Consider the following 16,955-nt stretch of genomic DNA (forward strand, 5'->3'; position numbering starts at 1 on the left):
ATATATGCTTTGCCCCCCCCCCCCCCCTCTCCCCCGTCATGACTTGGGATCCCACTAATTTATTACTAAAGACTAAATCATTAAAAGAAAAGTGTTATGTCAAGAGAGAGATTAAAAGGGATGGGTAACATTACTCATATATATATAGGTATGGAACTTTAAGACGTAAGAACAATTTGACAGGTATGAAACTTTAGATGTAAGAACAATTTTGTCCAATAATAAAATAATAGTACAATATATGTAAAATTGTAATCTAATTTACAATTGTACCATCATAGAAATACAGACGACAATATTAATATAATAATGACTTAAATCATTACCAATAATGCAAAAGCATAATTAATATATTGAGTCTTGTTCTAAGTATAATCAAAAGAAGTTTAATTAATTAAATAAAAAAAGAAAAAAAATTGACCTAGATTTGTTTAAAAAATGCAAGAAAATGATTTTCAAGGTTCCTTATATGTAATCTTTGATGCTCAACTTTGAATGCTATGTTTATTGTATGGCTAATTAATTGACCAACGTTCATGTTAAATTTTATAATGTATTTTTTTAATATATTCTAGTAACATTTTTATAGTATATACTCAATGATTATGCCAACCCTAATTGGGATAGGGTTCGAATCTAAGACATTCTTTATGAAAATCAATGAGTAAATTAAGAACAATAAATTGTTAACGGAATATTCTGTTACTAAAGTTTACTGACGGAATGTTGGAGTATTTATGAAAAGTAAATGATATAATAGAGGATAAAGTATAAAAAATAAAAAAAAATATTAAAATCAAAATGATATGAGCCATTTATTTCAACAAGACCCATGTGAGCATAAATATAATATGTGCAGTGCAACTATCAACTTAGGCTTTTAGTTGAGATGGAGCACATGCTTTAATTACCCACATTTTATATTTCTTGTTATAGATTTAATTTTATTGGCTCTTATTAGATTTAGTAGATGCATATTAGTAAATTGTAATACTTACATGTAAAATTGTAAGTGTAAATTTGATTGCTACTAATGATAAATATTATAATACTAGTGATACATACACATTCAGTTATCTATAATCCGATCCATCATACATACAAAGATTCGTGAAATGTTCTCATGGTCAAGGATCCGTGAGACAATTCCGCATAAATTTTTGCCAAATTAAAATGCTTCAAGATTGGACACTTTGGTATTCAAATTAAAGAAAGGAAAATCTTGATTTGGGATTGAAAGTGGGATTTTACATAACACGTTTTGTTACCATTTTCGGGAGTTTGAAGGGACAAAAATAGGGTGAGAGAGAGAGAGAGACAAAAAAAAAAAAAAAAAAAAAAGAGGAAGAGACGGCAACTGCCGATCGAGAAAATTTAACTGGCGCCCTTTCCGGTAGGGACGACGGCGTAAATTGGCATTCCACGATGTTTCATAGGAAAAAACAAAACCACAAGTCGGTACTTGCGACTTAGTCACATCACGCGTTAATATAGTAATTTCTGATATCTTCAAGTATGTCTTTGATAGCAGCCACTATCTATATCTTGCACATAATCCTATCGCTCAAGAAACAACTAAATTGTTCATGGAAGCGCCACTTATGTATATCTATATGTTCAAATCAACGGTGCTCTACTGCTGCATTCATTTGCCATGGCATGCATTTTTAGCATTTAATAAATCAACTGTTGTTGTCCCAAATATTATCGTCCCAAATATTATCTATTGAACTAATCTAAACATGTGTGCATAAATGATTAGAAATTTAGAATAAATATTATGCATTATTCTATTGACGCAATGCGCGTGAAAAACGTGTGTGTGTATATATATATATATATATATATATATATAAAAGCGTACTTATTGATATTGAGATTGAGTAAAAAGAATTTTAATAGGGCGCAAAGTTTTTGTTTTTTTTAAATTGAAATTGTGATTATCATTGAAGAAAAAATATATAGGGGGTGTTTGGTAAATAGCTGTGAGTTAATAGGTGATAGTCAATTGGGTTAGTGAGTTTGACTAGTTGATCACATTAGCTGATTGTAGAAAAGATGTTTGATAAACGGGTCACACTTGTGTGAGACCGTCTCACGGATCCTTATTCGTGAGATGGGTCGGGTCGGGTCAAAGCACCATGCAAATGTCATACTTATATGTGCAAATCTCATACTTATATGCTCAAATATAACACTAATCAAAAATACAATTTTTGTTACTTTAAAGAGAAAAAGTAATACATTTTTCATAATAAGTAATGTTGACAAGTGCCTCTCACTTATAAGGGCAAATATAATACTTTTGAGGAAAAATGTAATACTTTTAAATCGAAATGTAAAAGTATTGTATTTTCCCTTAAAAGTATTACATTTACCCTAATAAGTAACAAAAATTTTATTCCTGATTAGTATTACATTTGAGCATATAAGTATGGCATTTGTGCATATAAGTGTTACATTTGCATATTGACCCGACCCAACCCGACCCGTCTCATGGTGAGACGGTCTCACACAAGTTTTTGCCTTGGTAAACATGCAAAATGACTTTCTAAAAAAGTAGATCGAAAAAACTGCTTTGAGAAACTTTTGAATTCTAGCATTTTGGAGCAATATAATAAATTGTTACAAAAAAAAATTAATCAAGCACGTATATTGGTTTTTTAACCAAGTCAAACAACTTCTTCAAAAAAAAAAAAATCAAGTCAAACAACTAATAGTGATCATATAAGTCAAAATTGGCTGATAAGCTAACTATGTTATGAAATTGTGTCATATTGTTATACAAACTTAGTTTTTTAGTTATATGTGTAGCCATTTTAACTCTTTAAGTTATGCTAAAGTGAACACTTTAGTACCTGAAATACTAAATCAACCACTTTATTAAGTGACATATATTGGTGACATAAATAGTCCCAGAGGGACTAAAAAGCATAACTTAGGAGTTAAAGCTGATTACGCGTATAACTCAATGACTAAGTATGCACCATGGAAAATGATCACGCATATGTGCCTAGAAAATGCAATCAACAGAAAACATTTTCCGTTGATAGAAGAAAATATGGTTATTTTCACCGCACACACAACAAGGTTTTCGGCAGAAACCATAGGTCTGGTTTCCGTAGCGGAAACCAATGTTTATTGGTTTTCACCGGAAACCAATGGTGTTTTTTTAAATAAATAAAATTATATTTAATGTTATTATAAATATTTTTATATTCTAAATGAAATAATTAAAAATTTTTAATTATACAATTATACTCATTTCCGAAAATTGAACCAAACACACCAAGATAATTTTTTAGAATGCAACCAAACACTAAAAATAAAATTATTTTCTGAAAAATAATTCATTTTTCAAAAAATATTTCTAATCATTTTTCCTTTTTCTAAATAACGCTTAGTGTGTTTTCAAAAAAAAAAAAAATAACGCCTAGTGTAAAAAGAATTTACTCGTTTTAATGTGTTGGAATATAAGGAAAATAATTTGTTCTATTCATTGTTTCTGTTATTAACAAGTTGTGGGTTACTTGGGCTGCACGGTGCACGTGATTGACCTTTAAATATTTCGGCGCACCATACAAGTAGTCAAGTATACAACTTCGAAGAAGTTTTGTTCTACCTTTTCATTTTTTTTTAAATACTTTATTAAAAAAACACTGCTACCCCTTTCAAAAAAAAAAAAAAAACACTGCTACGTTTTTCTTTTCAAAACCACGTTGACATATTATTTTATTACATTTTTAATTAAATTATTATATAAGTTCTTTTATGATATTTCTTTATTTGATTGACTTGTCATCATGGTTGCAGTAGGCGTTAGGCGTTAGGCGCTAGGCGGGCGTCTGGATAGTGCCTAGAGCCTAAGCGGTCTAAGCGGGCAAAAAAATAAATGAAGTACAGACTTGCAATTTAATAATTTTAATGAGACTGTTTTCAACCTTTAATCAAATAACACATCCTAATAAATGAAATAATGATAATTCATAAGTCATAACATCATAGCAATATTAAAAAATAAAAATACACAAATATGAAATACTCAAATACTTCAATCAACAAAAGATTCAAAGTAGCAAACTATCAAAAATAACTAATGAATCATTATGCATCTCGCATGACCGTATCAATTTCAGCTTTGACTAATAAAATTCGTGTTCATATTTTATTTATGCATCTCTATTAATCATTTGTGAATTGTGTACTACTGGTGTATAGAAGGATCTGGTAATAATGATTATTAATTAATGAAGTATGAAATAAATCAAATAAATGAATAATTATTATGGAGTAATTAATAAATTGGATTACTTTTCAAAAAAAAAAGGATTATAAAATCAATGAATAAATTGGATTAACTAATAAAAGAAATTAAAGGTTTAAAGTTTAAACTCCAACGACCGGTCAAAATCGAAATAACTCGGTTAAAATGGGATGAAATCGGCCAACTTGACCGACTAGGCCGATTTGGCCGCCTAGTCGGCCGAGTAGACTGATTTGGCCGCCTAGACAGCCAATTTTTTTCTGCCTAATAATAGTGAAAGCGGAACGGCCTAGGGGTACCTAGCGCCTAGGCCAATTTTTACAACAGTGCTTGTCATCCAATTTCATGGATAGAAGCATCCTCCATAGCAATGAGTTTTTTGTGATTTTGAGGTGCTAACTAGGAGAGAGAAGATGGAGAAAAAAAACAAAGGGAAGAAAAAGAAAAAGGAATCTAACAAGAAATTTAAAAAATAAATAAATAACATGTATTTACCCGCCCTGGGCGAGAAGTTTCCTACACATGCGTGGATCACATACAACTTCCTTTTCTCCTATTCTCTTTTCAGTTGAGCCCTACAAAATTCCAAATTTGCAATATAAAAAATCATCTAAAAACTAGCATTTCCATTAGTTTAAAAACTATAGCATCGATTTTTTCTTCCTAAAATCCACACAAAAAAGTAGTAACGCCTCTACTACCTAAGACTTGAACTCACACCCTTCCACATGAGAGTGCAATCGGGTACTACTAGACCACAAGGTCATTGGCATCATCCATAATTCATAATTACCTTTTGACATGATAATAATTTTTCTTTTTATATTCAATAGTTATTTAAGAAAATATTTAATTTCTAAAATCCATTTATATTAGTAGTGATTTACATGAAGGGAAAAAATTGAGTCTTGTGTAACATATAATTGTCTTTAAAAAAAATCACCTCCTTCTAAATGTGCTATATATGAGTATTAAAGTGTTGCTTCTTACTATACAACGATTTACTATGTAAAAACTAAGCACACAAAGCATTCACAAAGAAACAAACAAAAAGTAGAACACTTAGAAAAAAAATGAAAATAGTTTTAGTGTACTTTGAAAGAGGAGGCATACTATATATATTCAGGAGAAATTATTTTTTAAAAAAGTGTCCATCTTACTCTACTTAGTTATAACCTCCTCTCTATATATGTGTGTGCGCGCGTGCACGTGTGTGAGAGAGAGAAAAAATGAAAATAAATCATGACACAAATATAAAATATAAAATATTTTAATTTCTCAAGTTATATTAAATGTTTAATATAGAACTTATATTTACCATCTAAATACACCTCTTGAATAATACAGGGACTTTCCCATTTTGGAGAAAACTTGTGCTTGATTTTCCATGTGACAATAGTGGATCAATTAGAAACTAAAATCTTATCATCACCAACTTGAAAGGAGTGAATTCTCACCCTCTTATTAAAAGCTATAGTCTTATTCTGTTCACATATTGTGAATTAGCAGCCTCAAATTAAAGGCCATGACACTCAAACCTCACCTCTTCAGTCTCCACCCAAAGAAAAGGCCCTTTTCTTTTATCCTTTTACCTTGAAACCTTCTATTCATTTTCATTCTCCATCCATGGAATTGAATGCATTAATAATCATATCCACAGACTATTATTAATAAATCGTTTAGTTTGGTTTCGACAAGTGTTGATCTTATCCTGGGCGAGCAAAAAAGAATGATGACGAAGACCCAAATCTTTGATGAAGCTTTAATTTCCCTGAAGGAACATAGCTTCATAGTTATGAAACAGTCTGCGATTCAAGTTTTCTATAGCATAGTTAGAAAAGTTGTTTCTATGTCTGACTGTAAGGAATGGTTTACCATTTCATTGATCATTGATGTAAACGTTTTATGTTATGAATTAATGGAAAAGCTACGCTTTACCTTCAAAAAAAAATTATTAATAATATTAATTCCGATTCTTTTTTAGTCCTAAATTTATAGGCGACAATTCACTTTTAGTCCAACATTCTTTTTTAGAAATCACTTTGGTCCTAGTATTATTATGACATTATCATTTTTTGTCATCGACAATAAAATCGTTGAAATGTCGTTAAATAAAATGATATTTTAATCTTTTTTATACAAAGTGCGTTGACTCTCTATATATATTTTTTAAAAATACTCATAATTAAAGACTTAAATGTCCTTGCATTTTACGAAATTTAAACAGTTTTGTTGATGGAGGACCAAAAATGATCAAACCACAATAATATCAGGACCAAATTAAATGAGGATGTTTTGGAAAAAAAAAGACTAAAAATAAATTGTCACATATAAATCTAGGACAAAAAATATACTAGAAAATTAATAATTTACAGACCATTAATAATAACCCAATAAAAGAAAATCGTTAAGCAAGCAAATTTTGAATATGTACAGTGATATGTGCAAAATTGAAACTTATGAAGTTTACATGAAATTACATTTTGAATTTTTTTTCAACTTACAAAGGAAAACTAAAGCTTTTTATTTGGCAAAATTTAGAGCTTATAACTTATTTTAATATACTAATAATCAATCAACTCAATTTGGTAAAAGATTGGAAGATTTTTCTAGAAAATAGATTATTTTGAAACATAGCATTTTAAAATAGATCATTAGCTTTTCATTAGTTTATTATTGTTTTTTTACTACCATCCTTATTACTTTACAAAAATAAAATAGATCATTAGCTTTTCATTAGTTTATTATTGTTTTTTTACTACCATCCTTATTACTTTACAAAAATGACACGCACCATATAAACATTCCCATGAAACCCTAACTCCTCTCCATTCTAACTACAAAATTATATATTAATAGAGATTAGATGATAAGTGATATAATTGTGTTATTACTTAATAATAATTATTATCATTTCAAAATTACTTAGTATTATATTAATTTTGCACATATATATTTACTTATAATAATACACATTTTATAGAAAAAAAATATTTCAAAAATTTTCTGTAAATATAATTCGTTGAAAACAAATATATACTAATTTAAAAATATTTAAAAATTTATTACTAAAAATGAGTTAATGCCATTTGGGGTTCTCCAAGTATAGTGATTTTGTCATGTTTAGTCCTAAATTTTTAAGTTAACCACTTGTGGTCATTCAACTTTTAAATTTTAATCAATCGTCCTTTCAGAGGTAAAGTAAGGGCAAAGTCATCATTCCACAAGGACCACAACTAATTAAAATTTGAAAGTTGAACGATCATGACTACTTAAATTTTGAAAGTTAAAGAATCACATGTGGTTAACTTGAAAGTTTAAGACTAAACATAAAACTACTATACTCGCAGAGCCTCGTATATATGACATTAACTCTAAAATTATTAAAAATATATTACAACTCTAATATTTTATCGTCTAATTACTTTTCAATTAAGGATATAGAATGATTTAATATAATACTATATGTGGGTGTGTGTTTGCACGGATGAGTTAATTCCAGCAATAGTCTCCCGACTATGTTGATTTTCTAAAATTGGTCTGTCTTTTAATTTGGACGAAAAAGACACTTAACTATTAAAAGACAAGGACTAATTTTGAAAAATCAACATAGTCGAAGGACCATGGCTGGAACTAACTCTTTTTTAATTTATCTTTTTCACATTTAACTTCAGTTACTATCTTTTTAACTTTTACCTTTCAATTAATTTTTCAGCTAGATTTGTCAAATAAAACTTTGGTAAATTCAAACTAAAATGAAAAAAGAAAAGGAAAAAAAAAAAAAGAAGAAGAACTTTCAATTAATTTTTCAGCTAGATTTGTCAAATAAAACTTGAGTAAATTCAAACTAAAAAGAAAAAAAAGAAAAGAAAGAAAAGAAGAAGAAGAAGAAATCAATGTAAACATTGAAGCTTTTGATGGCCGGAATTGAAAGGAATCAAATTCTGAAATATGCATGGATAGAACAAAATTAAATAGCAAATATTTAAACCAGGCTACAAAGCATTCAATTCCAAGGTTAACTAAAAAATATAGCGAATATTATTACTTACAACTAGCAACATTTTACTTCTTCCCATTGTCTTCGTTCATATTCTAATTATAAAGTAGCATCAATTTTTTTTATGCCACAATTCAAGGACTGTCACTTTCTCTATAAAAAAGAGAGATTATCAAAACCTCAAAAAACCTCTAATTGCAAACTGTAATTTATGAACATAATCGGCTGGCAAGAAGCATGATGATAGAGGAATCGCATGCATTTACAGGATCCTATTTGTATACCCACTAATTGCTAGTAATTGGAAAACCAAAAACAGTTTTCCCTAAAAGAATCTGATTGTCTACCATTTCTATATACAACACCTGTAGAACCAACCTCCTACTATTGATTTGTATCATGATTGGCAGCAACTACTGATTCCATACCTCCTTTCATACTATGAACATGTTTCTTTCCCCTTATTCGCGACCATTCTCCTAACCGCTCTGAATACACTGAACAATATTTTCCATCTCCTCTGGGCGGGGACACTATGTAGATCGGCTTCTGGTGGATCGAAGATGGGAGTTTGAATGTAATCATGGTCGAAGTATGGAAGAGACCTATCCCCAATCATAGAATCTGCTGCATCACGGATGAAGGAATTGATATCTTGGACAGGGGAACGCAGTGGTAGGTCGAAATCAATACCCGCATTTTCAAGACACTGATGAAAACCATAACCATCCAAGCTACTCAAATCACTAGGGGAATACATGGATGACATGGCATCGGGCATTGCAGCACTAAAATGCTGAGCATCAAATCTGGTAACCTTTTGTGAAGTCAATATATCACTGCAAGCAGAGTTAACAGTTGCGGACAAGTTTGTAGAGCATTGAATTGTGGGGACATTTGAACACTCTGCAGACTCATCATTGAAACAGTTTACATCTTCCCAGTGTCCGAAAGCAGAAATAGTCAACTTATGAGCTTCAACCTGAAAACAGTTACAATAGAATCGGCTCAGGCTTAGATTCAACTGAATATGCAGAGAACAATGGATCATTTCGGAGCAAAAGATGATAGACAGCAAAACGTAAAACGGTTTTAGAAATAGAAGCACAGTAGGAACATAAAAATCAATAACGTTAGAAACGAGCCTTTTCAGTCTCAGATAGTTTGTCTGCAGGAACATATTTTTGACAGTCAACAAGAAGCCCCATCACTTGTGCCACGATATTAAAAATGACACCATTTTTTTGGTCAGATCCAGAAGGGTGGTATGAATACAATTGCTTGTCGACATCACATGTCCTGGCATGCTCCACAGTCATTTCCCACATCTTAGCAGACATTCCTGTGCCAAGGATCTGCAAGATTTCTAGAAAATATAGTAAATACTACACAAGATAACAGAAAATGAAAATTAACTCTCAAGGATAATGAAATTTTAGAATCTCAAAAACATGGTTGATTATATCAGTAAAGATTTGAATGTTAGAAAAGCAAAAAAATCAAATAATTCAACAAAACCTAAATGTGACTTGTGAAGCAACACTAAACATCATTCTCCAGTATCCTCAGATTAACACTATTCAAACATTAGTAACTACTTCTTTGTTCCCATTTTACCTATTATGTTTATTATTTGAAAGTCAAATCAACTCTTGTTTGTTTGTTTGTTTGTTTTCTTTAACTCTTTTTGTAGTTGTTAAATTTGCATTTTGTATTTAATATATAACTTTTTGTGAATTTTCTAATATATAAGTTTTAGTGCACAAAAACAAAATTAATTAATATGAAGATTGAATTGTAAACGATTTGAGTTAATCCTCATAAATTGAACAACACACAAAGTGGGGCAGAGGGAGTAGATTCTAGACATTCTTATATATAGGGCCCGAGAAAGAAAGTATAATTTCAATGCAAAGACAATCATCTTACATCTATATTTTCTACTAAATTCAAATAAGGGAAAATTGTAATTTATGCCCCTCCATAATATGTCAATTATCAATGTCACCCCTGAATTATTAGTGGTGTAAATATTGCCCCTCAATTTTCAAAAACGATACATATATTGCCCCTCCCGTGGTGTAAATATTGCCCCTCCTTCGTTACGGGAGGGGCAATATATGTACTGTTTTTTAAAATTGAGGGGCAATATTTACACCACTAATAATTCAATGGTGACATTGATAATTGGCATATTATGGAGGGGTAAAAATTACAATTTTCCCTTCAAATAATGTTTTGCAAGATTTATGAGTTCTTTGAAAATGCAAGCACATGCAATAACTTCTTACCTTCCGTAGCCTTGTAGGCTCAAGATAAAATAAGGTTAAAAAATCTTTCACTGTGTTGACTCTTTCCTTCTTCAAGCGCCGATGAAATGCCCCTTCTTTACTAATTTTTTCAAGCCTCCATACTTCATCCAGGAGAGATGGCGGATAGTGCTTCTTGTACACTGCAAGCAAATCAGAGAATTAAATTGCTCCACGAAACAATTTATTGTGATTAATTGTTCAGGAAGTTATTAAGAACGCTTCAATTTGGAGCATTTCCAGCTTTTTCAGCTGGGAGCTTCTATGCAATTATTCCTTTCTGCTTTCTGACATGTGCTACGGTAACATGAATGACCAAAAAACAAACTACTCTCTTAACAAAAGTCACTCAAAAGTTTTGAACAAATACAAATTTGTCTGGCAAACTTTTCAAAGACAAAGAATTGATCAATTTACTAAACTCCTCATAACAAGTGCTTACTCTCCAATAGCTGCTATCTGAAAATAAAAAGCTACTCTATGAAAACTCACTTGACCTAGATATATTAGAAAACATTAGCAAAACTAAGTTCTCTGTAATGCTAAAAGGAAATTGCAAGACAACTTCATCTATACAAGGAACGTCTAATTGCGAGATGATGAAGAGCAAGAAAGATTACGGTGTGAGTAAATGCAAGATCAATTATCTACTATGCCATAACTACACTTACTAGTATTTTCTACTTAAGGCCTAAAAAGAGCAACTTCAAAATCACTACTAAACTTTTAAACTCAGCAGAGTTAGAGGTCCTCACTATCATTATTCAATGGTAGATACCATGTTATTAAAGTAATCAATGCATAAATAATGCAGTGATTTATTAATATAATATTTATGCTGACAATAAAAACAATTAAATTCGAGCTTACATTCTCCGCGGTGATCCCGAACAATGAAGGACTCAGATATTGCCTCTTTCACTTTAATTCCATCAAAGTTATCCACAAGTCTCACCCCCAGTCTAAACTTACGACTTCTAGTCCAGCTAGAATTATCACTAAAGGAAATATCACCAACCAAACCAATGCCTTGCTTGAGATTCAAAAAAGCATCTCCACTAAGAAGAGCTTTCTTTCCTTCCCTCTCTCTGACAATGTTGTTAGTAAATTCTTCCAAAGTCCATTTGTCCCCTTCACCGCCATCAAAATCGCCCTCAAGAGCTAAAATTTCCACCTTTGCTGAAGATTCAGGACCACTTGTCACAGTTTGCCCAGTAAGAGCATCAACCAAAGCAACTTTCAAACTTGAGCAATTTTCTCCTTCTATGCGAGCCCCAGTGAATACAGGAGGAGAGATAGCATTCAAGAACATTAATTTTAGGCTTCTTACTTCATAAAGGTGTACATCTTTCTCACAATTCCTAAACAAAACATGGAATCAGTAAAAATTTCTTTCAAAAATAAAAAATTTATATTTATGATGAATGATCAAATGAAAAACTCAATTTCTATAATCAAGGAGTCAAAACTCATACCACCTCAAGTTGGTCATGTACTTTCTCAAAGCCAAGTCAACTTCCTCTCGTACCTGTAAGCTCAGGTTAGTAACTAAATTTCTTATACCTCATTTTTATATATATATATATATATATATATATATATATATATATATATATATATATATATATATATATATATTTTAAAAATTCATAGCATGCGGTCAAATCCATAAATAACAGATAACATAGGTGTAAATGGAGGTAGTAATTAGCAAATCATTTGTGTACCAGCAGGTCGCTACAGTTATTGTAGTTAGCATTAAATAAGCCATCAGACTACACCAATTCAACCAAAGCAAACTTAAAGAACACTCAAAATTAAGAATTAGAAAGTTATTATTACCTTAAGAATCCATTCTGAATTCTAACTAATGTTTTCCAATAAAAGTTTAATAATAGTAGTTTATCAGCAATGGTCATTAGGGTGTATTAAAATGTCGGGAAAAACAGCACATGCAATATTCTATGTAAATTAGAATGTTATGTGAAGCACTTTAAAATATAAAAAATAAAAAAGGAATGAAATATGAATACAAACTACAAAATAACTTATCAACCATTAATTTGATGGTCAGATCATATTAACATATTATGATACTTCTCATTGTTCAAAAATATCACAAAAGAGCTTCTTATTAGGCACTGCAAACAATATTCAAAAGGAAAAAGCTTCAAATAAAATTTTCACTTGTTTCTCAAACTAAAAAGTACTCTTAGCTGTGTTGCTTCCAAGGCTGTGACTAATTCACAAACTTGCCGCAGAAACAGGGGAAATATTAAAGAACTTTCATGCATGCCATTGAATAATTAACAAATCTGGCATCAGTCAATTCATCCAAGACTAACAATTGCTAGCTGAAACAGTGAAACAAAGGAAAGCAAATATACTATATAGTGCTAAAACCAAAAACGAAATTTAGCAATATGAACTTACAACTTTACGAATCAAAGGCTCCAGAACTGGCTCGATATAATTATGCACTTTATGCAAATTAATAACCTGCAATATCGCACTACAAAAATACAAAATGATAGTCAGTCATGGAAAAGCCCTAAGTTCTAATTCCTTATATCAAAAGTGTACTCCCCAAAACAGGCAAGAAAAAGCATGTCAGCAACACTTAAAGTTGGTTATTTTATAAAATAATTATACTAGAAAAGATTTATACAAACATCAGCAACCAGTAACTCCTCTATGAACTTGGGTGTGTTACATACTTGCATATAGAAATTATAGCACTATACCTTAGAAGAAATTTGAAAAGTAGTAATGCTACAAAGTGTGTACAAAACTACGTCAATTGTTATTACATATAGCAGCAATTTATATTACACAAGCAGCGCAGTGAAAACCAATAAGCCTCATATAACTTGTTCAGTGCAATTTCCATTTTAATCATCAGCAAAATAACAGGACACTCGTGTCTTCCATTTGCAGTAATTAAGAGCAATCCTCAGGGTTCCATTTCCGAAATCAAAATACATATGATTGGCCATTACACTTTTTTGCAGAGTAAAATAGTCTAAATATTGTTCTTAGTAGTAATACTAAAACCTAAAAGCTTAAAACTAAAATAAAAAAGGAAAACTACCTAAAATTTCCATCATAAATCACAAAGGCAGCAAAATTACCCTTGGAAAAATCCACCGACTCTCCTACTAGAGCAAAAGGACTTCAAGTGCATTCAAATAATGAAATAAGCATATTTAGAATTCCAGAATTAACAGAAAAATTCCATTCTATACAACACCTGGATTATATGATACAGTCTAGGCTAAAAATAAAATTATAAAAACGAAGAAGGAAATAGGTGCATCAGAACCTTTTGAGAGAGGGGATTTTCCGACGGCGCTTGTCATCGGAAGTCCCACAATCCTGCTGGGGTTTAGAATCATCGCCCTTCTGCCGCTTCTGTGACATTCTCGACACCTTCAAACCACAGGAATTCCAGTCCGAACACAAATAACAGAAACCCTACTGCTTCCACTACGGAGTAAAACAACCATCGAGGAGGAGTAATGCTGATCGCTGTAACGGCGGTTGAGGAGACAAAAAGATCAAACAATATATTACCTTATCAGAATCTTTTTTTCTCGGGATTTCTTCTCTATGAGTGTATAGATACAAATATAAAGACGAGAAATTAAGGAGAAGATTACAAACTGGACAACGGAGAGGGACGAGGCGTGCACCTTGGCTTGGCGATACTCTAAAGATATGAACTGAATTTTCGGTAGTTCAACGGAGAAGCCGGTATGGAACAGGGAAAAGTGGGACCACTCAAAAACGCGTTGGCCCACCATGAAAACGAAAAGTACAATTGAACTTCCGTACCATTTTTAAATGCATCTTGGTGGTCCAAATATACTAATTTTATCACGTTTAATCCTAGACATTTAAATTGATTATTTGATTCTTTCACTTTCAAATTGTTATTATTATATTTTTTTCTAAATTAATCACTAATGATCCTTCCATTTTTAAAATAAACCCGTTGTAATCCTTTGAAAGACCATGTGTGGTTAAAAGTAAAAAGTTGTAGAACCATTGATCGTAAATTTAGACCATAGATAATTTGAAAGTTAAAGAACAACGGATAGTTAATTTGAAAATTTATAACTAAATGTGACAAAATCATTATATTCGAAGCAGTATGACATTTAAATCTTTTATTTATTATATTTCATTTCTAATTTCTACTCCAAAAATATTCACTTCGTAATTTTCATCTCTTTACACAGTAATATTTGATTATTTCTTTTTATATTTTATATTTGGTTGACTAACTTTATTCATAAAAGTCAATAAATAAAAAATTATCAATGACTAATTTTTTTTTATCATTACTTTAATAGGCAAACATCATAAAGTAAAATTAGAAAGAAAAAAATAGCATAATTCTTTCTACCATTTGAATGTATGGATAGTGTAGTATTCTTTTCTCATAATAAATACACTTGTAACTTGTAAGTTTATAACAATAAGATATAAGATATTTGGTTCTTATTTAAATGATGGTATTATTTAGCAATTAACATTTAGTAGATTGTATTAATAATTTTAATCAATGAATTTATTAACTATTTGTAGAGCAACATTTTGTAAAATTAACTGTTAACGATTAATTATTAACATAATATAAAAAATCTTATAAGACGTGTTTATACTTTATACTAATAATTTATTAATTAAACAAATTTACATTTAATAAATGATAATAAATATTCATTATAATAATAATAATAAAATAATAATAATTAAATAAAAATTAAATTAAAAATGTTAGCATATTCGTCAACAAACCAAGTGAGAAGAGTTCTCCCTCCCTATCAATTGAGAAAGTTGTCCCATGAATCAAGTAACAAATTTGTTTTTCAATTTTTCTTAGTTTTTAAATTATATATATATATATATATGTGTGTGTCATTTGAATACTTATATCATTTATATTTTTTGAACCAACTAAATATAAAGGCGTTTGTTAAGGGAAAAAATTAACAAATAAGTCACTAAACTTATTACTTTTGTACAATGAAGTCATTGAATTTAAAACATTAAACAACTAAAATATGTGCAATTGAGACAATATTTTTTCTTAATTTTTTTCAATAGAATTCAACTACATTAGTTATATGGTATGTACTAAGATGCAACTAAATGACAAAATATGACCACAACTATATTCCTCAAATAACCTCTTTTTTTTTTTTTTTGTGAGAACCGCCACCACCCTATGCGGCAATTATATGACTCGTCTAAATCTTGCTCCGCTAGCATCAGCAACCAGGAGTCTCAACATATCTTCCGGAGGAGCTTCAAGCACTATCGTCCCCCTGTCCGCAGATTGGCCGAGATTGGCAAGGAAGTCAGCACACCTATTTCTTTCCGTCATAACGTGCGTGAAGATCACTTCCTCAAACCCCGAGACAAAGAATTTGCAATCAGTGATGAGCGTAATGGCAAAGCCACTAAGGTCATGGCTGTCATTCATCACCTTGACCACTACTTCCGATCCAAGTCCAAGTCCACAACCAATTATCGAAAACTTCATTCTTTACCAAGTCGTGGACCCTCCCTTAGGCCCCACAACTCAGCTAAGTTTGTCAAGTGCTTCTTGGCCCGTTTGTATTAAGCTATGATGTTTACATCTTTCGATCTTGGTACCATATCCCATAAATATAGCTTTTCAATCAAATTGTCGTAATTCATCCTGCATGACCTTAATTTAAAATTCCATCAAGAGTTTATTACCAAAATGGTCCCTCGACTATTGTGAAATTACCAATTTAGTCCTCGACAATTTTTCGTGCCCAATTAAGTCCTTCGACTTTGAAAATTTTAACCAATTTGGTCTTCCGTTTATTTTGCCGTTAAACATCCGTTACAATCAGGACCAAATTGGTAATTTTGCTATAGTCAAGGCCCAAGGGACCAAATTGGTATTTTTTCTATAGTCAAAGGACCATTTTAGTGAAAATTAATTGCCAATTTAGTCAATTAACTATAGCAAAATTACCAATTTGGTCCCGATTTAACGTATGTTTAACGACAAAATAAACGGGGGACCAAATTGGTTAAAATTTTCAAAGTCGAGGGACTTAATTGGGCACGAAAAATTGTCGAGAACCAAATTGGTAATTTCGCAATAGTCGAGGGACATTTCGGTAATAAACTCTTCCATCACTTAAAGCATATTTGATATTATTTACTTTAGCTTGAGATGTAACACTGATATCTTGCCAATTCAACATAATTCTTCCTAGGTTTATTTTTTATTTAAACTTCAGTAGAGGGATTTCTAATAATAGTTTCAATTGGATGGTTCTTTTGAATTTCTAATAGGGATATTCATTTGTCTTTCATTTAAATAATCTCCAGACAG

The 16,955-nt window shown here is 30.9% G+C and overlaps 1 protein-coding gene across 5 annotated transcripts; it reads right to left on the bottom strand.

Annotated features, from left to right (window-relative positions):
• Positions 1-8,282: 8,282 nt before the first annotated feature.
• Positions 8,283-14,311, bottom strand: LOC116009988 (calmodulin-binding protein 60 A-like). 5 transcript variants are annotated; one of them, XM_031249223.1, is made up of 8 exons: positions 14,266-14,311; positions 13,896-14,101; positions 13,007-13,085; positions 12,049-12,101; positions 11,444-11,934; positions 10,556-10,716; positions 9,410-9,619; positions 8,283-9,246 (listed from the first exon to the last, which is right to left on the bottom strand). In XM_031249223.1, exons 2-8 carry the CDS (start codon positions 13,991-13,993, stop codon positions 8,704-8,706), a joined length of 1,635 nt encoding a protein of 544 aa, XP_031105083.1. In that variant the 5' UTR covers positions 13,994-14,101; positions 14,266-14,311; the 3' UTR covers positions 8,283-8,703. The 5 variants fall into 5 exon arrangements, with proteins under 5 accessions (XP_031105083.1, XP_031105081.1, XP_031105082.1 ...); XM_031249221.1 differs by having other exon boundaries at positions 14,237-14,306; XM_031249222.1 differs by having other exon boundaries at positions 14,233-14,306.
• Positions 14,312-16,955: the final 2,644 nt, after the last annotated feature.

This window comes from Ipomoea triloba, chromosome 2 (genome assembly GCF_003576645.1).
Source record: "Ipomoea triloba cultivar NCNSP0323 chromosome 2, ASM357664v1".
Classification (NCBI taxonomy): Eukaryota; Viridiplantae; Streptophyta; class Magnoliopsida; order Solanales; family Convolvulaceae; genus Ipomoea; species Ipomoea triloba.